A 24093-nucleotide genomic window follows, 5' to 3' on the forward strand; every position below is an offset into this window, starting at 1 on the left:
CCCAGCGACTGTATGTGGTGCAGTCTCTCTCTACTCCACTACTAGGTTTCCCAGCACTTCAAGCACTCGACCTCGTCAGATTCCTAAGAGGCGTAGCGACCCCTCCGCCGCAGCACCATGCGGAACTGTTCAAAGGCCTCGGCATGCAGTATGTTCCAGGGAAACTACTAGCAACTGCGGACGCTCTCTCGAAGATGCTGCCCAATGTTGCGTCTCCTCTGGACACGGTAGAAGTATTTGCAACGGAAGTTGTTAACAACACATCCTCAACTTTGGCGTTGACTCCGCAAGACATCGAGAGAGCCCAAAGCATGGATGGTGAGTGTACATCCCTCATATCATACGCCCAACATGCTTGGCCTCAGAAGAAGAAGCTGCCATTGCACTCAACGAAGTATGCTGCCGTAGCTAACGAAATCACAGTCTTTGATGGTCTTCTGCTCAAAGGCCCATGCATAGTGGTTCCCACTTTCTTGAGACCTACAGTCCTGAATTTACTGCACGATTGTCATCAAGGTGTAAACCGGTGTAAAGCGAAAGCTAGAGAATCAGTGTGGTGGCTGGGGATTTCAGGAGTCCATTGTAGCCAGATGCGAGCAGTGTGCATATACTTGCATAAATCCAACAGAGACACTTATTTCCACACCTTTACCGGGTAGCCCAAGGGAAGTTCTTGGTATGGACCTCTTCCACAGTAAAGGACAAACATTTCTGCTTGTTGTGGATTACTACTCTCGCTTCCGCGAAGTTATTACCCTTCGATCGTCAACAGCTTCTACGGTCGTATTTACGGTCGTAGCTATAGGGACACACCAAGTGTGAATGGCTTCAGCCCCGCGCAATTCCTAATGGGCAGACAACTCGGGACTCGCATTCGCCAGACGAAACAGTTGCTGCAACCGGCTTGGCCTGCTAGAGACATTGTGGCAACAAGAGATGCAACTTACAAGAAGAAAAGTGAGTGCAACTTTAACCAGCGTCATCGGGTTAGGCCACTCCCAGCACTAGAAATGGGAGAACGAGTCTGGGTTCGACCTGAAGGAGTTTGAGCAACTGTGTTGAGTAAGGGCCAACGACCTCGCTGTTACATCGAGGAGACAGATCAAGGAACAGTCCTGCAGCGTAACCGGCGACACCTGTCGGGGTTCTCACAGGAGAATCAGACAGACCCTGAAGCGTCTACAGACACAACGCAGGTTACTTCATCTGCAGATTCGACAGCGGACATTCTAGGCGCTGCATCGACCAGAGTACCAGAGGTCGTTGGTGGCTCTGAAGACAGCAGTGTTGTGAGGACACGGAGTGGCCGCTGCGTAGTTCAGCCCGTGCGACTGAACTTGTAAGTGGTGCAACAAAAGCTACAAGTTCATAAAGGAAGGAGGTGTTGTGGTCGCCACCTATATTCTATGAGCTGTCTGGTGGCGCCACCTGTATCGGGGCAGGGATTGCGACGCGGCAATAAAGACACAAAGTTGCAACGCTCAAGCGGGTAGATGTGCCTCTCCTTCGCGTCCAAGCCGCCTCCAATGGGCCAGCAAAGGTCTCCTGCGAATTTTGATGGCCCGTCGGCGTCACGCTTTTCGCCGTGAAGCCACACACCAAAGCAACATTTCCATATAATGCGCACCTTGACTTTACTGTTAAACTTTTCTAATTTCTGGTGCAAGTTATATGCGCAAAGTACGGTACATATGAGCGCTCTGCATCGCTGTGAATATGCAACCATACAATGAATGTCATGACACAGGATTAGCATGCTGGCATGCAGACAGCGGTCCAACGAGCCAAGCCGCAGGCCAAAACATGGACCTGTGTCCAGTACGTGTGCATTTTTGCTATTGCTGAGTTTTGCCGCCAACAGAATTTTTGGACATGGAGGGAACCGAACGTAGATCTGTAATTTGCTACTTTGGTTGTCAGTCTAGCCTGTGTGATGGCTTTCTTGATCGCCGATAAAGTCTACAAGTGCAAACATATTGACGGCGAGCTTGCAGCAACAGCTTGTCACCAGCCCCTTTGCCAGCCGTAATGCTTAGGACGCTAAGCCTAACTAGCGCCGTTTTGTTGAAGAGTCGGCAACCAAAGTTGCGGTTTCGTGCCGGTCGACGTGACGGCTTTGTTATTCATGGCAGTCATGTTTACGGCATCGTGCACACAGGCCATGCCCAAAACTTTGTGCAGCGTACGAAATTTAGGTTATTATTATTTTAGTGCTAGGGGTAGGTGGCGGTGCCTCAGGGAAGTCCAAATAATCGCACAAGTCTGAAAGATCAGTCGGCGACTGCATTTGACATTTTTGTTATCAGAATAGTATATATTTTGAGGCACCTGAAAGCAAACATTTGCTTCGCTATAACCAATACCAAGTTGGATACCACATTTTCGATTTCATTATAGCAGTAAAATATCCCATTGAGAAAGTATGGCCAACCAAATTTTATACAGCAGACTTCCGTTTATTCGACTCTGATTAATTCGACCCCGACCGAAAGTCCCAGCCTGCGTCCATGCATTTCTATGGGCCCAAACTTTTATTACGATCCTAAAATTGGCCTTAACCAGTTAATTCGAACTTGACCAGTCAGCATGCATGCGCCTGACCCATATGGTGACCCCAATAGCAGTTCCTTTACTGGCAGGGCTTGTTTCGGCAGAGCTTAGGAGACAGTGAATGTGTTGAACGTGAGCCATCTCCCATCGAAAATGCCCATTTTTGGCTGGCCATAGGAGGATTTTCAAACAATAATGGTAGCCGACAATGTCTGATTACGGCATTTACCAGATTCCAATGCACGCCCATTTTTTTTTTCCCCCCCAAGAAAATTTAACCGGAAACCTCGTTCGCGACACTGGTATGCTTTGTAATTTAACGCAGCTGTATTGTGCCGAAGCTGACTTTAGGAAACCGGCCACCATTGTGCTACACATATTAGACCCTTGCCCATTTTTCATGCTAAAAAATGGGGTGCATGTTATATTTCTACTTTGCACAATAGAAATAGGATGCACGTTTGATTCAGGGGCGTCTTAGAGTCGGACAAATACTGCTAAATTAATCAACAGTGTGTTATGACAGTTTTTCTGCATCGTTTAATTTGACCCGCCGTAAATTTCATTCAGTTTTGTCGATCCCATCAATGTTGAAATAACGAAAGTTGATTGCGTTTACTTCACCATATATGATAATTCGTTGTATCGAGGTTTGACTGTACAACGAATAATTTTAATACGAATTTGCCTGTATAACAAAATACTGTAATTTGGCATCTATGGTCACATTTTGGTCTCTTGAACAAAGTTTTGCAACATGCCCCCACGGACTCTATTGTTACTTTTCCAGTTGGCAACAAGCATGTCCAATGTTGAATTTCTTCCAAGACTGGTCCTGAAATGTGGGCGAAAAAAAAAAAAGAAATGTTGAGGTTCTAGGGCCGCGATTTTGTAGCGATGCCTTATGACTTATTTTGGAAGTCTTATCATCCACCGCTCATGGCTGGCTGATCCCGTTGATAACGCGAGCAGACCGTAGCTCTGATCACTGACAAAGCGCGATAAGCGCAAAAAGGCATTATTACTTTAAAGGCATCGCTACAAAATACCGGCCTAGAAGTGCAAAATTGCTCTCATTGTGGACAACTGTTCTGCCACAGAGCAAGATCCTGGTGCTGGAACACGTTGAGGTGATTTTCCTACCTACGAACCTGTAGAACGGTGCTGCAGCAATTAAACCAAGGCACAGACAGTCAAAATAAAGCTTGGTTTGTTTCTGCCCTCTAATTTTGTCTTATTTAGTGCCCTAATGGACGCATACTTTATAACAAGGCGACCTATACCTAATGAATATTCTGAGCCTCACTCCATTACTGCACTAATACTGCACAATTAGACCAGAATAAAATTAGAACTAAACACTCACTCACTAAACACTGTAAGACTTGTTACGGTGCTACCAGTGCCTGCATGACGATGACAAAGATGAATTAGTGTTGACAGCTGCATCAGAGAAAGCAGTCACCTAATCGTAAAAGACGCAGAAAACAGTCCTTTGCTATTCTTCGGCAGTACACAGCGGATTTTCCCATTGGCTTACCCAGTGGTTACTAACAGCCCACCCCACTCGGCCCTTTCGAGGTAGGCAATGCCAACCATGTCAGTGCGGACAACCATTACAGTGAAGTACAGTGCAGACCACTTATAATGGAACCGCTTTTAGTGTGGGACTGGTTATAGCATGGTTTTTTTTTACCTCCAATATATCTCCCATAGAACTCAATGTATAGGCAGACCGTTTATTGCGTGGGTGCGCGAAGCAGAATACCGGTTATAGCGTGGTTCTTTTAAGCACGCGACCATGAAATCAGCGCACGGAGCGCCGCCTTTTCTAGGAGGCATTGAGCACGGCCCGCACGGTTGCCTGGCACGCAAACGCGAAGGAGTGGGAGCGCGGGCGCGCGCGCACGTGAAGACTAGCGGTGAAAAGGTCGCAGTTTCCCCCAAAAGGCGAAGCATCAACTGCGATAGCAAATTAACTAGTAGAGTGGTACGGAGTAAGGATAGTAGTTTTATCGCCTGCATAAACTTGAACACATCCGCTTACTAACTGAATTAACAAGCATGGTGTCAGCACGCACAAGCAAACATGAATAGATCACACTCGATGACTGCAGACAAGCACTGTAAAAACGCTGGCATGAGCAAACGTGGCAGGAGCAGCGACCGAAGGTTCGTATGGCCTATCGCTTCAACGGAAACTGAGCGGCAAAAGCACAGCCCATACAAAGGTCAGAGCCGTGTGGAGATTGCTTTCAAGATACGGTGCGCGTGACAGCACTGAGGCGCGCAAAGTACAAGTACGTAGTGGCTTGCAGAGTAAAAGCCGCACCTCCTCCCTCCCGCACTGCCTTCGCGCTTTCCTCCTTTCGTGTGGGAGATTGAACCGCCAGTTCCTTTTACGCCCGGTCGCAAGATATGCATTGAGTGCTACAGCTAAACATCGCCTCTCCTCCCTCGCATCCCCCCACGGCCTTTCGCACGGCAAGAGTCGTCGCGTTTGCTCTCCGCCGTACGTTCGCTCTCCGTGAAAGCATGCGTCCCTCGCGCGCTTTCACTCACACATACAGCATATGGCAGCATACAGCATTTTCTTTTTTCCTTTGTTTTTCCAAGAGTGGGAGCGTGGGCACGCACGTGGAGACCAGCGGCGAAAAGCGAAACAAAAAGGAGGAGAAGGGCGGGAGACTTTGGAGGAAGGAGGGCGTGTGTTTTCATCACTATAGCAGCGTCCAATCAGGGTGCGCGGAGTGCGGGGTAGAACGGTAGCGCACTCCTTTTTTTTCGTATTTCTTTTTCAGGAGTGGGAGCGTGGGCGTGCGCGTGGAGACCGGTCTCCAGACGAAAATAACAGTGTTCTTCCGCTGATGACGCACTTGTCAGGAGAATTTGGGTTTCTGTGCTGTGTTGCGATTGTGCTGCATGTGTGTGTGGGTGAAATATGTAGTACATTGTGTTTAAAAGGTGGGTTGCCCATTTGGCATAAGCAAAAGCCGAAAGAAAGCATGCTTTGGTTATAACGCGGTACTGCTTATAGCGTGGATTTTTACAACTCCCACGACTTACGTTATAAGCGGTCTACACTGTAATGAATATAAGAAACTAAGTGCAGTTACCCTATAAATTTTGTTATAGCAAGGTTTTACTGTATACAGTAAAACCCCGTTATCTTGAAGCTGTAAAAACTGGAAGAAATTTCGAGATAAGCAAAATAATGAAAATAGAAGCCTGGTGGCCGCGCATAGACCACATGGAGCCTTTCCAAAATGAAGTCAGTAAATATTCTTGGTCACTTTCGTGTGATCGGCACCTGACACATCAATGTCGACGGGCAATGTTATTATTGGCACTGTGCCAAGACAACGTGCTTGGCACAGAGTCAGGACGATTGATCCTAATGCAATATTTAAAGCCAGTCATCCGAGCAAAACCAGTTCCAGACATCCAAAAAGCTGATGCTGCTATTTTCTGCATCGTATTAAATTATGGACAATATATCACTTCGAAAACCAAAGCTGGACTGCAGAAAGACGCAATTGTCACGCCTTTAGCAGACAGCCACGAGTGACGCAGCATTTACACCTCACTGTCCCGCAAGCATGAAGCGAGCATCCTTTCAAGCTGTGACCTCGCTGAAACGCTGTGGGCTTGCATGCTGACTTCTATTGGGCGCAGCGTGTGGGCTGATCATGCCTGCTCAAAACTGCTGATCATCTTTATCAAGGTCACGATTAATACACTGACCACAACATTGATGCGTCACTGCCAACATCCTAGATGAGAGAAAAAAGACAGACTCCCGAGCTACCTGCCACTACGCGAGGCCACAACAAAATGGCAGAGAGCAGCTGAGCAAGTGGGCGGCACGAGCAATGATAGAAAGAAGGGAAAAAGGAAAAGTGAGAGCGCAGCCCAGGGTGGTGTCTCGCTTGGCTAGGGAGCTGCTGCTGGGTGACAAGCAAGTGCAAGCGATGCTGCTGATACTGCCCTGTTTTAGAAGTCAAGACTTTGAGATATCCAGAGTCCGGTGCCAATACTTTTCGAGATAAAGGGAGAAAAACACATGGGTTGGCAAAACGACCGAAAAAGAATTTCGACTTTACGAGGGCTTACCTTATAATCCGAATTGCTCTGAATCTGGCTGCAGTGCAGTATACAAGGAATAAACTGCCACATTTGCAAAAAATCATGTTTCATGTCAAGCTTGATGAATGCTTGTCACAGCTCACGTGATGGGGAAGGCACTTTTTTTCTGCGTGCATTTTGCATCTCCCCCTCCCCCATAGAAAAGTGCCAGCCAAGGCTAGGTTGATAAGTGAACTACAGCGGAATCTCGTTGATACGACCTTCACGGGAACCACAAAATAAAGCATATCATCCGAAAATCGTATCATCCAACGTATTATCCAACCAAATTGTATTATCAGGAAAAGAAAAAAATGCATTGTCCCGAAAAACGTTTTATGCAGAATCGTATCAACGAGGTTCTACTGTACCTAGTCTGCAGGAAAAAAATTTCAAAAAAAAAAAAAAGAACACACATTTTCCTCACACTTTAATTTACACACAGGTCCTCAAAGCCTCAGCACATCTGTAGCCCAACAGCAGACTTGTAGGTACCTGAAATGTTCTACTCAAGATACTGTATTTAAATACTTTTGGGAGTATCTTGTATTTCAGAAATACTTCCGTAAAACAGTATTTATTACAGCAACTGAAGTAATTTTCGGTGGTATTTAGTGCTCTTTATTTAAAGAGTACTGACATGATAATTTCGATTTTTTATTTTTTGTGTTAAATGAAGGTCCTAGACCTCTCAGCTCAACAAAAAATACTGATAATCCTCTGAGCGCCCTAAGTAATAATATAATGGCTTTTCTACAGTCAGTTTCAGTTTAATTTTCCAGGAGATTACTGTATTGTGACATCATGATGCAGACGGTGGTCATGTGAGAGCAGGACATCGTGACATTTTGACACTTGCTGCAGCTTGCTCGGTCACCTCCTATGCTGCTACTCACTGTGAGGGTCGATGTAGCAGCATTACAGATGACCGAGCGAGCTGAAGGGTGTCAAAATGTTGCAATGTTCTGCTCCCATGTGACCAAATTCTGCATCATGACGTCGCAACCCAGTAGATTCAAAACTAAACAAGGGCTGTATAAAAGCTTATATTTCAATTATTTAGGGAACTCTCAGGCTTGCGAATATTTTATAGGGTTTAGAGGTCCCAGACCTTCATTTAATGCATAAAAGGAAGAGCAAAAATAAGTCATACGCCTTTAAGATACTCTGCAAGATACTTCAAGCAAAGTTGACTAGTTCCAGATGCAGGAATACACTGCCTCGGTACTTGAGTCATGGCGTGTACTGTTATTTTGAGAACCATTACTGTGATGTCATTGTGTGCCAATGTTGTAAAAGATGTCACAAATCAGTGCACAAAAAGCAGAAAGGCTGCCTTTTATTTTCATGATACCTGTGTGCGTTCGTGTTGGCATGACTGTTTTGGCAGCAAACTTGCTCTGCAGACGATTTGCTCCACACTTAATGAAAAGGAGCAACAAAGCTGGGCACAAGATGAGGACTTCAACTTACCAGCAGACAACACTGAAAGTTCCACTGCACCAAAACTACACTCCTAATTTGAAAAAAAAAAAAAAAAAAAATTATGGGGTTTTACGTGCCAAAACCAGTTCTGATTATGAGGCACGCCGTAGTGGGGGACTCCGGAAATTTGGACCACCTGGGGTTCTTTAACGTGCACCTAAATCTAAGTACACGGGTGTTTTCGCATTTCGCCCCCATCGAAATGCGGCCGCCGTGGCCGGGATTCGATCCCGCGACCTCGTGCTCAGCAGCCCAACACCATAGCCACTGAGCAACCGCGGCGGGTACTCCTAATTTGAGCACAACAGTGGGGACCAAGATGTGACATTGATATTGCAGTACTCCTCCTTTCAGTATTTCTTTCTCAAGCACAACGTTGCTGTATCACAAAGGAGCTTTCAGTGTAGGCGGCTATAACTTCAAAGAGAGGGCAGGTTGTCAAACACAATTTTTCAAAACCAGCTGTTTCTGAAGGCAAGCATGTTTTTGGTAATTGGTCTCTTTGCTTTGTTTGACAAAATAAAATGCTGCAATGATGTAGTCAGTCTTTTGTTTGTGGAGTGCTTTCTATATTGGAAGTATCATAAAAGCAACGAAATACTTTTCTCAGTATTTTTTAATTCACTTAGATACATTTCAAATTTGGGTATTAGCACTTTACTGAGTAAATGTTTTGCCTAGTATTAAGGGGAGATGAAGGTAGAAAAACCGAATTTTTTTTTCAGAAAAACGTCGATTTTGTGTTTTGTTGTGTTTTGTATTCCTCCCCCTCTTTTATGTATTAAGAAAATCAAAGCTGAGAATCAACTAGAAGTTAGTAAAAAATGCAAAAGGCACTCGTGGTGGCTTGTGAAAGTGCGAATTTATCGAATTTCACACACGCTGCATTTCGCTCATTGCCTGCTCTTGAACTTTCGCAGGGATGTAGGCCTAACCCTCTTCTCCCAGATCCCTACTTCGGCAGCGCCGCATTCTTGCTGAAAATATGAAGAAAAAAAAATGTTTCCCCGCCAAAGCCTAGCGTCGAGACTTTTTAAAAATTTTTCAAACATGTTTCTCTCAGTTCTTCATTTTGTAGCATTTCTAGAGTTTGTGCACTAAAATTTTTGCACTTTATGTAGTCTGATCATAATGAAATTTGGCATGCTTATGCTATAACACGTCCTGAATTCAAAGAAATAACTTTCAGAGCTTTCCACAAAAATGTTCAGTAAGAAAATTTCAGAATTTTCTTCGTTGAGAATGGCAAAACTGAACCTCAGCGTTGGAATCTTTTTCTAGACTAAAACACAGATGTTACACTACATTTTTTTGCTTTACTGAATTCTCCAATTCATTGGGAGCAATACAAGTTATTTCTTACTGTTTTCTTGTGTTCACTGTTATCGCCTAAGCCTGCACAAAAATGCATTGTTTTTACAAATGCATGGTGTGCAAAAAATTACCCACATGAGCTATCAAAAAACAAAAAGCAGATTTGAAAAGAAGAGCTCAAACTCTGTAAGTGGTGAAACTTTCATCCAGCTGTCACAAATATTTGAAGAAAATGTTTTCCGAGTAGCATTTCCCCTTAAGTATTTTATCTTAAAATACTTTGAGTATCTTGTATATGTCTCCCCGATAGCCACACCAACCTGTGTCACCCTTACCTCATAGCATTCACAGTAGTTCTTTAGGCAGCCAGATCGTTTGCAGTTACAGCCTTTGGTATGACGTCGCTCATGGTCTCCTTCTTTGCCTTTGCCTGCAGATGACAAGTTGAAAAATAATTGCCAAAAGATGCTGCAGGGCAATATTCTGGTCATATTACAAGCAATGAGGTGTCAGGCTAAAGCTATAAAAAGACAAACTTGCAGTCAATATTCAAATCCACATACTAAGGCGCATAATTTCACCTCTAAAATGCACACCCCTTGGGCAAGAACTAATGCAGCAGTTGCTCACCTATCCGTGATAGGTGAGTGACTAACACATTGTCATGAGGTGCACGTGCTGTGTTACAAAAGAAAGGCAAAGACAACAATGATGACGGTGAAGGCACGAGTATGATCGTGCAATGGCACCCAAGTAAAAAAAAAAAAAAAAAAGTGGGTAAGTTTGTGCAAAGCTTAGGCACAGTGAAAGTCTCAATCCTCAAGTCTTACTGGCTGCTACTGCTAGGTATTAACTTGCTGCTGCTAAGTCTTACCTTGGTTTAACTTAACTATGCATGTAGGGAAGGTATTCTCAAGCGATCATTTTTGGAGGTACCTTCCCTTTCGCGACATTTCGCGTGACTAGCGTGGGACGCATCGGCACCTACAAGCGACAGCGTTCCTAGCATGCCACAAACGCGGGCAGGCAGGAGCCGTGTCTACCTGTGCCGGCGGTTACTAGGCAACGCGAGGTGATGTCATCGCTACTGCTTCGACGCATGCACGGCTAGGCGACGCGGAAGGCGTCGGCAGCAGCTCTGCGCGTTGGCTTGTTGGTGCTGCTACGATTTCTTTCTCCTCTCTATCTCGCTCTCATTTTCTCTTTCCCTCTCCCGAGAATAGTGCGCGCCGCGCGCATGCTCTGCTTCCCTCTTTTTAACGTCCCATGTCAAGGCAACATGTGCACGGCACGGAGAGGAGGCGAAGCACATGCTGCTCTGCGAGGTGGTTGCTAGGCAATGCAGTGACGTTACAGCTCGGCGAGGCTTTGCAACAGCAGGCGCCACTTTTTACGGTTAGTTAGAACAGCTTCGCTGTTAAAAGAAGGATCTTTTGATTACAAGAAGAACACTTTTTAATTTTTTTTTGGCCCTACCTAAGCAAAAATTTTCCGCAAAGTCTATCTTGATCAAGAAGCAGGACAACTCTCACGTTGAGGCACCTGATTTCGCAAGCCATGCACAAGAGGGCAGTTCATGCCCAGCAGTAACGGCTTAGTGGTTGAGCATCTGCACTATGAGAGTGAAGCCAGGGGGCTCAGCTGCAAGGGGCTTTAGCAACAATGATTTTGAAGTGGTATCTGGCCTTCTCAATAACCACAGAGCATCTAGACACCTATGAAGCCCAGTGGTGGTTTAAAATCTGGAGCTTTAGGCGCCAAAACAACAATTCGATTATGAGGCACTCCGTAGTGGTGGACTCCAGATTAATTCTGACCACCAAGGAATCTTTAACATGCCCCCAATGCACGAGATACGGGTGTTTTTGCATTTAGCTGCCATCGAAATGCGGCCGCCAGGCCAGGATCTGATCCCACAACCTCGTGCTTAGCAGCGCAACACCATGCCCAGTGGTGGTGCACATCAACCAGTCTATCTCAAGAAGTGCCCTTTACACATTTTCCTGCTAGTTCAGGTAGAACTGGATTAATATGAAAAAACCAGCCAGCTAACACAAAAGCGACATCACATAAACGGCAATGCCAATGCACGCGAATCACACTCAAAGACATACTCAATGTCTCGTTTACTTTACTATCGTGAGATTGTGTTAACCATTACATAATCCACAAAGTTTGATGACATACTGAGGCCACTTGAATCTGTCAGCACACTCAAGCTCATGCATATGTAGATGATCGCATGAGCATTAAGTGCAAAGCATTGAGCACAGATGCCCAACTTGTAAAGGCTGCTAAGGTGCAATGTTATGACAAAAGACAATGATAGACTAAGATTTCATGCAATATCACTAAAAGATTTCATGCAATATCACTAAAAAGATATTCAGTGGAAATGTTTAAGGGACATACAAAATATAGCTAAAGGAAAAGAAAAACATTACATCAAGGTCTGTTAAAAGTTTAACATTATGCTACTTCCCTATAGAAAATAAAATTCCAAGCAATCATCATTGACTGACCACCTAATGATGGCTTAGCTCAAAAGAAAAATTGGGGTCAAGACTGCATGAATGACAATAGCTTGCCAAATATTCCATACATATCTTGCATTTGTATTCTTGTGCATAATATCCTGAACACACTCATAGTTCTTACGAATGTGAACAACCCAAGCTGGATTATACAAGGTTCGTACAGCACATTTGATTTAAAATTCAAGGACAATTCAAAGATTTCAAGGATGATGAAGGCCAAAATTCAAGGAGGGGGAAGCAAACCTTACTCATTCATACACTAAAAAATGGTAAAATCTCCTTAGCAGCAATTTCTGGCAGCTAAGCAGCTGCTGAGTTGGACACACGCTTCAAGCTCTTCGGGTCGCTTTTCTAAGTTTACTTTCCCACTGTAATGATGTCAATTGCCTTCTGGCATTACGGTTAGTAGTGTCCGATTTCAACCAAGTTATTATGTATGTACTTGTGTTAAAGTAGAATGGCTGAAACTTTCTAAAATCAAAAACAGTGCACGGAATGGGACAAGGAAGTAAGTTTTTCTTGTCCCATTCTATGCGTTGTTTTTTATTTTAGAAATATTGTTATGAGCCAGTTGTCCGGCAGACAAAGAAGATGCTGAAGCATAGAGCCGAACAGACGAGGAAGAGGTGAAACTGTGGTTCGCCATCTTTGTTGTTGTTGGCCAACATTTAGTCTCCTTGTACATAGTGTGAATAAACCCCCTTTTCTGGAAATCTCCCCGTAACATTTTGGTGGAGGTGCGGGGTACATCACCAGCACATCACGGAACTTCGAAGCGGAAACCTCGTGGGCCCTTCGACCATGTCGACTGAGAGGCCCGCTGCTTCAGCTTCGGCTACCACAGCACCGATTGTCTTGACTCAACTCCGAGACCCTGGCGCATTTATTACCTCGAGGGAACGGCCCGTGTTTGGTTCCGAACACACGAGGAGGAATTGACCAGTTGGGACACTTGCAAGCAAAAACTGCAGGAACTCTTTGGGAAGCCACTTGGTCGCCAGCGAGCCGCCAAGAAGGAACTTTCGTGCCGGGCCCAAACATCGACTGAACCGGACGTTGTGTACATTCAAGATGTATTAGCACTCTGTCGGCGGGTCGATGACAAGATGCTCGAAGCTGACAAGGTCAGCCACATTCTTAAAGGCATCGCAGACGACGCCTTTAATTTACTCGTGTACAAGGACTGCTCGACGGTCGACGACATTATAAGAGAGTGCCGACGCTTTGAAGAAGCAAAGAGCCGTCGTGTCTCACAACAATTCGTTCGGCTCCCTAATACCGCCGCTAGCTCATCGTGTGAAGACGTCCAGCCGCCTGGTACCGAAAACTTGCTGCGTCTTGTCCGGCGTGAGATTGAGGCTGCGTCTCCGTCGGTTCCCCCGATACGTTCTTACGACGAGTCCCGCCCGGCAGTATCTCTGATTCAAGCTGTCGTACGCGAAGAGCTGGCGAACGCAGGCATCCGTCCGATCTGTTCTGTAAGTAGCCCTACGGTCGACAATTTCTTTCGACCTCCCCGCCCACAATCGACCTACCTCCGATACCGCGACCCAAACCAGTGGCGCACACATGACGACAAGCCCATATGCTTTAATTGCAATGGAGTTGGTCATATTTCCCGCCATTGTCGCTATCGTCAGATTTCGTCTCCTCGTCCCGCGTACGCTTACCGCCCAGAAGACAGCCGGTTCTCGCCTTTTCATGCCCGCAATGACCTGCCGCACTGTGATGTTGCTGCTCCGACTCCACACTACGATCGCCGCTCGCCGTCCCCACAGAACCGGCGTTCTCGCTCACCGATTGCCCGTCGCTCACCGTCGCTCACCGTCGCCATACCCCCGCCGTCCCTCTTCGGAAAACTGACCGGTGCAGCTCCCGGAGGTGATGCTGCATTGACCAACCGACCCGGAAATCCTCTGTTGACCCTGACCACCCGACAAAACCTTTTGGACATGGAAGTGGACGGCGTGCCTGTTTCGGCGCTCATAGACACGGGGGCGCAATTATCGGTTATGAGCGCTCGCCTTTCTCGTCGTCTCCGCAAGGTTCTGACGCCCGCGGCGTTGACTGTCGTTCGTGTAGCCGACGGCGGCACATCTTGCGTCGTTGGGATGTGCACTGCGCGTGTGAGCTTCGCCAGTCACCAGACCTCAGTTCTATTCGCCGTTCTGCAGCAGTGTCCACATGAAGTCATCCTCGGCCACGACTTCCTGAGTACCCATTCTGCCCTCATCGACTGCTCTTCTGGCCTTCTCCAGTTGGAACTTCCTTTTGTACCCGATCTCCCCACCGAGTCACAGCCGCGTTTATGTGTCGCCGAGTTTGTTCGCCTTCGACCAGCCGCCGCGACGTATGTCACACTGACCTCCGATTCCGCCATTTGTGACGGCGACTACGTCATCTCTCCTTCCCTAGACGCTCTTTTAACAAGGCAGGCAGCCCTCCCTCACTCTGTTGTGACTGTTTCTGCGAACCGGGCATGTATCCCTATTCTGAACTTTGGACGGACTCCACAGTTTCTTCCCGAAGGTATCACGCTGGGACATATAGCACCTTTAGACGCACACGACCCTGTGGCCCTTACTATGGATGCGCCCCTGTCTCCTGGAAGCCCTGACACTAGTACTTCATTTGATGCACATTTTGACGCCATGATCGCCCCCGACCTTTCGGCTGCTCAGTCTGACGACCTTCGTCGTTTGCTAGCCGCTTACAGCGACGTTTTCGATTTTGCTTCGCCCCATCTCAGCCAGACGAAAGTTGTGACTCATCGCATTGACACCGGCAACGCCAGTCCCATCCATAGGCGTCCTTACAGAGTGTCTGCGACTGAACGGCACGTAAATCAAACCGAAGTCGAGAAAATGCTTACAAAGGACATCATCGAACCATCTACGAGTCCTTGGGCGTCCCCTGTGGTGCTTGTCAGAAAAAAAGACAACACCTGGCGGTTCTGCGTCGACTATCGCCACCTAAACAAGATTACTAAAAAGGACGTGTACCCTCTGCCGCGAATTGACGACGCCCTCGACTCTTTGCATGGCGCACAGTACTTTTCTTCTATAGACCTTCGGTCCGGCTATTGGCAAATCGCCGTTGACGAAAAAGACAGGGAGAAGACCGCCTTTATAACACCCGATGGGCTCTACCAGTTCAAAGTTATGCCATTTGGCTTGTGCAATGCCCCTGCAACATTCGAAAGAATGATGGACTCCCTTCTTCGTGGTTTCAAGTGGTCTACTTGCCTGTGCTATCTCGATGACGTAGTCATTTTCTCGCCTACGTTCTCCAGTCATCTAAGTAGACTCTCGGCTATTCTGCGCATCCTTCGCAATGCAGGTCTTCAAACTCTGCCAAATGCCACTTCGGCCGCCGCGAGATCACAGTACTTGGCCATCTTGTCGATGCTACAGGTATACGGCCTGACCCTGCCAAAGTTAGCGCCGTTGCCAACTTTCCGACACCTCGCTCTACTCAGGACGTCCGTTCCTTTTTCGGCCTGTGTTCTTATTTTCGGCGGTTTGTGAAAGATTTTGCAGCACTAGCACGGCCCCTCACCTGCCTGCTTAAGAAAGACGCGACCTTTTCTTGGGGTCCTGCACAAGCGTCCGCCTTCTCACAGCTGATAGGAATACTGACATCATCACCAGTGTTGGCTCACTTCGACGAATCTGCGCCCACAGAAGTCCGTACCGACGCCAGTGGCCATGGAATCGGCGCAGTTCTAGCCCAACGTCAGCTTGGTCAGGACTGCGTTATTGCTTATGCCAGTCGCCTTCTTTCCTCAGCTGAGCAAAACTATTCTATCACAGAGCGAGAGTGTCACGCTCTAGTTTGGGCCATCGCCAAGTTTCGCCCTTACCTCTACGGCCGACCCTTCACCGTTATTACTGACCACCATGCTCTATGCTGGCTGTCCTCTCTCAAAGATCCCACTGGTCGCCTTGGTCGATGGGCACTGCGACTTCAAGAATACTCGTATACCGTCGTTTACAAGTCTGGCCGCTTGCACCAGGATGCCGACTGCCTCTCCAGATACCCAGTAGATCCACCAGACGCTGCCCTGAGCGACTCCAGCCCGTGTGTTCGTTCCATCTCTCAACTCTTCAACATCGCTGCCGAACAACGCCTTGACGCGTTTCTACGCAAGATCATCGAAAAATTGCACTCCCACGCTCCTGATCCTTCCCTCCGCCTCTTTGTACTTCAAAACGACACGTTATATCATCGCAGTTTACTCCCTGACGGTCCTGACCTGTTGTTAGTCATCCCGGCTCACCTCCGTTCCACTGTCCTGGAGCAGCTCCACGACGCACCAACGGTGGGACATCTTGGCGTGTCACGCACGTACGACCGCGCGCGCCGCCGTTTCTATTGGCCTGGGATGTCCCGCTCAGTGCGCCGTTACGTGGGCTCATGCGACCTTTGTCAGCGCCGAAAAAAGTTGACTCTGCCACCTGCAGGACATCTTCAGCCCCTGGACATTCCTTACGAGCCTTTTCACCGCGTCGGTCTCGATTTACTTGGTCCGTTTCCCCTATCCACCTCTGGGAACAAGTGGATCGCCGTTGCCACAGATTATGCGACGCGGTTTGCCATTACGCGTGCACTTCCCACTAGATGTGCCACCGACGTTGCAGACTTCTTGCTGCATAACGTCATACTCCAGCACGGAGCTCCTCGGCAACTGCTCACTGACCGTGGCAGACAGTTCCTGTCCAGGGTGATCGATGACATTCTAAGATCCTGCGCGACGCAACATAAACTGACTACAGCCTACCATCCACAGACGAATGGCTTGACAGAACGCCTGAACCGCACCCTTACTGACATGTTGGCCATGTATGTGTCTGCCGACCACCACGACTGGGACGTTGCACTACCGTTTGTGACATTCGCGTACAACACTTCCAGGCATGAGACCGCTGGCTATTCGCCGTTCTTCCTCTTATACGGTCGAAACCCTACATTGCCTATGGACACCCTGGTGCCTTCTTCTGGGTGCCCACCCACTGAATATGCTCAAGAGACCATTGCACGTGCCGACCATGCACGTCAAGTTGCTCGCACTCGATTTTCTGAGTCCCAAATCCACCAGCAGTCTCGCTACAACAGCCACCACAGAACCACCCACTTTGTCCCTGGATCGCTCGTTCTCCTGTGGTCCCCAGCACGACGCGTTGGCTTATCTGAAAAACTGCTCTTCCAGTACACCGGTCCATATCGCGTGTGCCGCCAAGTGACTGATGTCACTTATGAAATCGCTCCACTGCTGCCTTCGTCATCCTCTGCTCCTCTCCGCAAGGACATTGTACACGTTGTCTGTCTCAAGCCCTATCGTGCCCCGGACACACCTTAATACCTTGTGTGCTAGTTTTTTTTTTGTTCTTTTGTTCTTTTCATGTATCCTTCGTTCACCTGCACCGAGTCGGTGCTTTCGCCGCCGGAGGGTAGTGTTATGAGCCAATTGTCCGGCAGACAAAGAAGATGCTGAAGCATAGAGCCGAACAGACGAGGAAGAGGTGAAACTGTGGTTCGCCATCTTTGTTGTTGTTAGCCAACATTTAGTCTCCTTGTACATAGTGTGAATAAACCCCCTTTTCTGTAAATCTCCCCGTAACAATATGTAACAAGTAGCCCAACAGCAAAATTACTTACTTAAGAGGTCCACCTAGTGGACTGTCCATTTTGGCTGTCTGCGATTGGCTTCAGCTGCACGAGCAAGAAGGAGCCAGCCAGTCTCCTCGCTCGTGCAGCTGGAGCCAATCGGCGACAGCCGAAATGGACAGTCCACTAGGTGGACTCTTACAAAATACCCCCCCAGGTCTCAGACAGAAATTCAATGATATTCAAGGAATTTCAAGGCTCTGTCAAAGCAGCTTTTTCAAGGGTACAAAGCGACATCCCATTAACATTGTTTCCAAAACACCACAGCTGAACTTATCATAAGAAGCCAACAATGATTGGCTAATAAAAAAATATGATATGATTAATAAAAATCGGGCCCCTCGGTTCCCTTTCTTCTCGTTCATAGCTAAACTTTGTGGGGATGCGCGACTCACGCGTCTCCTGTGGTCCGGATTCACCGCGCGGCTGGGTGCCAGAGGCGGTCGTAGTGGTCGCGGCGCGTTGCGAGAGATGGCGCGAGTGTCACGATGCTAACGCCACCGATCGGCGGGGTGACTTGGGAGAAAAAGGTTGAAGGCGCTCTGCTCTCTCTTAGGGTTGGGATCGGTGAGCGACGCGGACGTCCCGCGCGTGCGCCGATCCACGCTTCGCGAGACGTCTCGCGTGGCTCGGAGCGGGGCACCGGTATGGACGAACACGGATCGTTTGAACGCACCACCGTTCGCGTGACCGTACACGTGAACGACTAGGCGATGGTATCATAGCATGGGGTGAACATATTCGCTCGCTATCGGGTCGCGGTGAGTCGGACTTCCTTGATTTGTCGCGCGCCCGTGTGAATGTTCTATGCATTGTAACTCGGCTAGTGTGCATTAGTGTATGAAAGGCGCAATAAATGCCCCTTTGCTTGTTTGTACCACTGTGTTGTCGTTCGTTTGTCCCAAGAGCCCGTGTGAGACCCCACAACTTAGACATACCAAAGTTGGTTAAATCAGCAGTTTATTTCGTCATATTGAAAATGGAACTTTTATGCAAATAAGTACAGTCGCCAACTTATTTTTCTTGCATGGAAGTGGCCGTAAAACTTTTTGAGTTATTGCGCAACCGGAAAAAAACGAATTTCAAGAGGAAAAAATGATTTTTTTTTTTAATTTGAGAGTCTGCGACCAAAGATGCGCTTTTATGCCGTATCGATGAAATCTTTACATCGATGACATGGATAGAAACCTGCAAAGCTTTTGCATACACTACGCTGCCACGACTGATAGCATCAAGCCCACAGTGGGATGACTGCATCTGCCGCAGATTAACTTCAAAGATAAAGCGCAAGGGCCATGTGAAAAAGAAAAAGCGAGCCGCCGCACCCGCTTTGGTGCCGCACACCCGATGCGGCAGGATTTCGCTGCATCGCCAGCCTAGCACACCATTCTCTATACCACTCTTCAGAAACACGAGTTCAACAGCGCTGATGAAGGGGTAGAAGGGAGAAAGGAGAGAGCGCAAGAGGGTGTGACTGCGACAAAGTCGTGCCGTGTGGGGTGCGTGGATCAAAGGCAAGTGAGGTGTGTGGATGCGGACGAGTGCAACGTCTCGCTTTTCTTCTTCTTCTTCTTTTTTTTTACTGTACCACTTTTTCTAAAATGACGAGCTTGCTGGGTCCACGCTGATCCGCCATAAGAAGCTCGTCGCAAAATTGATCCCTAGACTACTCAAGAAATTGAAAGGTTTTCAAGGGAAAAAATGAATTCCAAGACTTTCCAAGGGCCTTGAAAACAAACTTTTCAATTTCAAGAGTTTTCAAGGACCTGTGCGCACCTTGTAAGTAGTATTCTTAGCTAATGAACATAAATAAAAAAGCAAAACACCTTTTGGCACGAACAAACTTTCTGTTTGCAGCAAGTTAGGAAGCAGCTAGAGCTGTAGTAGAAGACACAGTGGAAATATCGCTTGCCACATTCTTCTACCTGTGCACACATTGCTGCTACCTGCACTATCATTTCTATCATCACTATCATATTTTTTTATTCGAGCATCAAGGGACTGGAACGGCCTTCCACACGCCATCGCAGCCATCACAAGCCCATCTGCCTTTACCGAAGCTGTTATCACATATCTCAAAACGAACGCCTGTATTTAATGTTTATTATTTTTTTTTAACCACCCCTTATGTAATACCCCTCCAATGGGGTCTTTAAGGTATTAAAGTGAAGTGAAGTGAAGTGAAGATGCATACCTACTAACCTGTGAATGCTACAACTAGTAAAATCTCGCAAACATATTACTGCACTTTTTTTTTTTAAAGCTTGCCCTGAGCACAAGTATTTTGAGATATACAGTCGAACCCACTTATAACGATACCGGTTTTAACAATATATTGGTTATAACAATGAGAAGCTGCTGCACCGTCAACTTTTGTACATTTTCTACGGTGAAATATCCCGCTTAAGACAATGCCCCCAGGCCGCATTATCGGTTATAACAATGAAGTCTGGCCACTGGGTGTCCGTGCCAAAAGGTAATGGAATGCGAACTTCTTGAAAAGAAAAAAGAAAAAAAGAAATTTGAACCGCCACATGCCGCCGCGTTGTTTTCCAGCCTTCTTCGCATCGCCAGCCTCGCGCGCCTCTCTCCCGTCGCATTTTCACCCCTCCGAGAAAGAATGGGCTACGCCCATAGCTCTACACTGCGCCATCCTCTGAAACACGAATCGACCGTGCCAACTGCACTGGTAGCCTGACTGCGCTGCACACTGCTCCGAGATTGTGTGCTGGCTGGCCCCTCATTCCATGCAGTTCTGCCAACGGTTTAAGGCGCTTGGGCTCGTCTTTGATGGTTTTGTCGAAGTTGTTACTGTCCACGTAGTTTCTCGGCCTCGTTTGACTCACCACCGAAGCGGAAGGCAGCTGATCTGCCCACTGATCATCGGCAATGCACGACGTTGCCGATGAAAAGAAAGTGCACTGCTATAGATTTGGAAGTGAAGTGCTTCTAACCAATGAGGTGATCGTCGCGAACGTGCTTGCATAGGATAACAATGACGGCAGCGATGATGCGGTAGGGCAGGCTGCCTCAACGTTGTCGTCACAGGAGGCCCTGCAGATTATTCAGTGCCTCCGGGGCGCTTCATTTTCGCGAGGGACCTTCCGGTGCACTACATGGAGCACCGGGATGCCTCAGAGAAGGATTTTGGCAAGCTTTGCATAAAGCAAGCAAATCTGACTGACATAGGGTTTTTTCGTGCAAGCCAGTAAGAAGTATGCTTGAGGTGATCTCGCCTCAGCGTTTCTTCTGGACTTCTCAAGCTGAGGGGCTGCCGTGGCAACCTTCTTGCATTTTTAGAAAGGCCCCTTTTGAGGTCACCAAAGCGATGCCTTGGCGGAGCTCGTATGTCACTTGCCGCCCATGACCCCGCTTTGCAGTTGTTACAACAGTGGCATTCTTGAACGCCTACAGCCGCGGCTTGTTACACGCGATTGGAGTGTGGGGGAAGCAGAGTTGAACAGTTAAACGAGTCAACACAATCAGCAGCTGTATGGAGGAAGGTGGTGGGGAGGGGCACTGGCCTCCCCGCCATTATAGTTGCCTCACAACAGCTATGCCATCCCTTTATTTTGATTTTTTTTCACGCAACCCGGTTATATAAATGGAATTTTCGTGGCACTTGAATATTGTTATAAGTGGGTTCCACTGTACATACACACTTTATTAACAATGATTTACCTTTAGATGTCGAGCACAAGCAGCAGCAAACATGAGACAAAAAAAATTATTAAATTCTGGGGTTTTACGTGCCAAAACCAAGATCTGACTATGAGGCACGCCATAGTGGGGGACTCCGGAATAATTTCGACCACCTGGATTTCTTCAATGTGCATCTAAATCTAAGTACACGGGTGTTAGATCAATGACTCAGTAAGTGACATTGCTGCTGCTGATTTCACCTGCTTCAGGAACTTGTCTGTATAACTTGCTTCAAGCAAGTTCTGTCCCTCTTGCGTTCTTTTCACCATCAGAAGAGAGGAAAATTTAAATGGTATCTGGTGATTCCAGCCTAGCAACAGGTTTGGCATCTCCAGGCCCCAACTGGAGTCATTAGGTGCTACTCCTGAAATTTTGTGAAGTTTATGACTTTGGGCTCGTCTCAGAACAAACATGCTAAAGTATGATTCCGTGAATGTTGCACCAATATTTACTATGAACCTGGTCTTGTTTTATGGTGTTACGGATGTTACATCAATATTTGCGAAAAAGAAATATTGATACAACATTTGTAAAACAATGCGAATTCATAAACATTACTAAAAAATCTGGAGAGTTGGCAGGTGTTCATATGATATGGCGCTGAGTGCTAGCCATGTGCTTGTGTGTTTCCACTAACTTTGGTCCAACTGTGCATGTCCACATTCTCGACTGCTGGTCTACATGCACCAAATTGGCCAATGCACAAAAGTTTTGTTTCGGTGCTTTCACTTTGTTAACAGAAGAAAACAGGCCATAAAATATCCCTGATAAATATACTCTATTACAGCTCGGACCACTTATAACATAGCCACTTACAGTGCAGCACCGGATATAATGCAGTCTTTTCTGACTCCCATTTATCCTCTCATAGAACTGAATGCATGTGCTTATAGAGCAGCTGCGCAAGACGAAATATCGGTTATAATGTGGTTGCCAAAAAATCCCGTCGACAAGTGAGGCAGCGAGCACGCTTCTCAACAAGGTGTACCTGCCAAGGGGAGATCGACGAGGGCGATGTGGAGGAAGAGGAGGAGATGCAGAGCGAGCGAACAAAGAAGGCACGAAGCACGAGGAGAAAAAAAAACAATGTGGTGGCAGCGCGCTGGCTCAAAGGGCACGCGTGGGTTGTCTAGGCAATGGAGAAGCCTTTTGCTCTGGCAGCGTGCGAATTGCCGCTCTTCGGCTCTTCAGTTTTTTGTGGAGAATGTAAACACAGTTGCCGACTCATTATTTTCGGACATAGATGAGGGTCACAAAATGTCTTGCATTCGAATAATTGGGCAGGCCATAAAAATGAATTTCGACGGTAAAATCAATTTGTTGCTTTTGGTAACTCAAGTACTGCAGAGATATCAGACATGGCCGCGAGTGCATTTCAAATTCGCCCCTTGCCATTTGTCACAAAGTGCAGATATTGTGCGTGCCACCTTGACTCCATATTGCTATCAGTTTAAACTGTGTTCCGCAAGTTCATCAGTTCAGAACATTCTCCACACGAGCTTTTGCCGTTCCTACCAATACGTGCACATACCAACTTTTGCTATATGCGTTCACAGTATTTGCTGACTTATCGCCCGCTAACCTCGCTTCACGCACGCTGCCGTTAGTGCAGCCTGTGCGCATGCTCTTGTGCCAGATCGTGTATTCGTCTACGACTCTACGGCATACCGCCCAACATCCCTGCCGGCTGGGCCTAACCAGCGCCTTCTCGTCAGAAGTCGCCGGCCAAAGTTGCAGAGTCAATGAAAGGCTTCGCAGTGGCTGTACGGCACTTGGAAAAAACATAGGAACCACCTTGCTAACGAAAGTGAGGGCATATTCCGGTTGTATCCTTCGATTCCCAGACACACGTGGCTGCTTGGTATACATGTTTTGCACATACCCCATGCCCTTGAAAAATGCTGTTTTGGTTATAGTGTGGAAATTAGCGGCTCCAACAACTTAAGTTATAAGCGATCTATCTGTACTTATCACAGACTCCTTCCAGAGTCCACAAACGTTCCTATAAAGCATTTGGTGTAGCTGTGACACTTTGTATGAGGCATGACATACACTTTGCTCGGAAATGCATACTGAGCATCCTAGTTCAAGTCTTTCACTTGTTTACTACTCCTTCCTTTAGAAGCACAACTCAGATGACAATTCCATGACAATTCCATAGTTTCTTCTGGTTACGAAAACAAAAGTAAGATTTCCAAGGAGTCCCAATGAGTACATCTTCAAGGACCATGTTAAGATTGTTAATCATACAGAGTGCCACTTTCTATACAATAAAACCTTGTTAATTCGACCCTCGTTAATTCGAAAAATCAGATATTTCGGACTCGTCCTCTGGTCCCGACAGATGTATGCATTATTCAATGCAATTGAACTGTCGTTAATTCAGACGTATTTGGCCACACATCGGTTAATTCGTACAACTTTCGGAGCCCGGTGAGGGAGGAGCGTCGCACATGTGCGACGCAAAAGAGCCAAAACGGTGCTAATGTCCAACCAAAACGAAGCGGCGGAGTCCACACTGCCATAGTCATCAGCTGAAATCGTACGTGAATGACAGCAACGCCGGAACGCTTTGTGCCTATTTGTGCCTTTAAAGCCCTATTTCTTGCGTTTACCACCGCGCATAACACCGAGTTGGCTGCTTGCCTAAAGAACTGCGAGGTCACCATCCATGATCGCGTCAATAGTGACCGCAGTTTCATCCGCTGTAGTT

General features: G+C 47.1%; 1 protein-coding gene across 7 annotated transcripts in view; it reads right to left on the minus strand.

Moving 5' to 3' along the window:
• LOC119436645 (protein lin-54 homolog) overlaps positions 1 to 24093 on the minus strand; it is a 101290-nt gene that overhangs the window by 15078 nt on the left and 62119 nt on the right. For all 7 annotated transcript variants that reach the window (XM_049659445.1, XM_049659444.1, XM_049659443.1 and 4 more), the window contains one exon: positions 9810 to 9904. In XM_049659445.1, the coding sequence (XP_049515402.1) occupies positions 9810 to 9904 (95 nt within the window). The remainder of the gene's footprint in view (positions 1 to 9809; positions 9905 to 24093) is intronic.

Source organism: Dermacentor silvarum, chromosome 1 (genome assembly GCF_013339745.2).
Source record: "Dermacentor silvarum isolate Dsil-2018 chromosome 1, BIME_Dsil_1.4, whole genome shotgun sequence".
NCBI lineage: Eukaryota > Metazoa > Arthropoda > Arachnida > Ixodida > Ixodidae > Dermacentor > Dermacentor silvarum.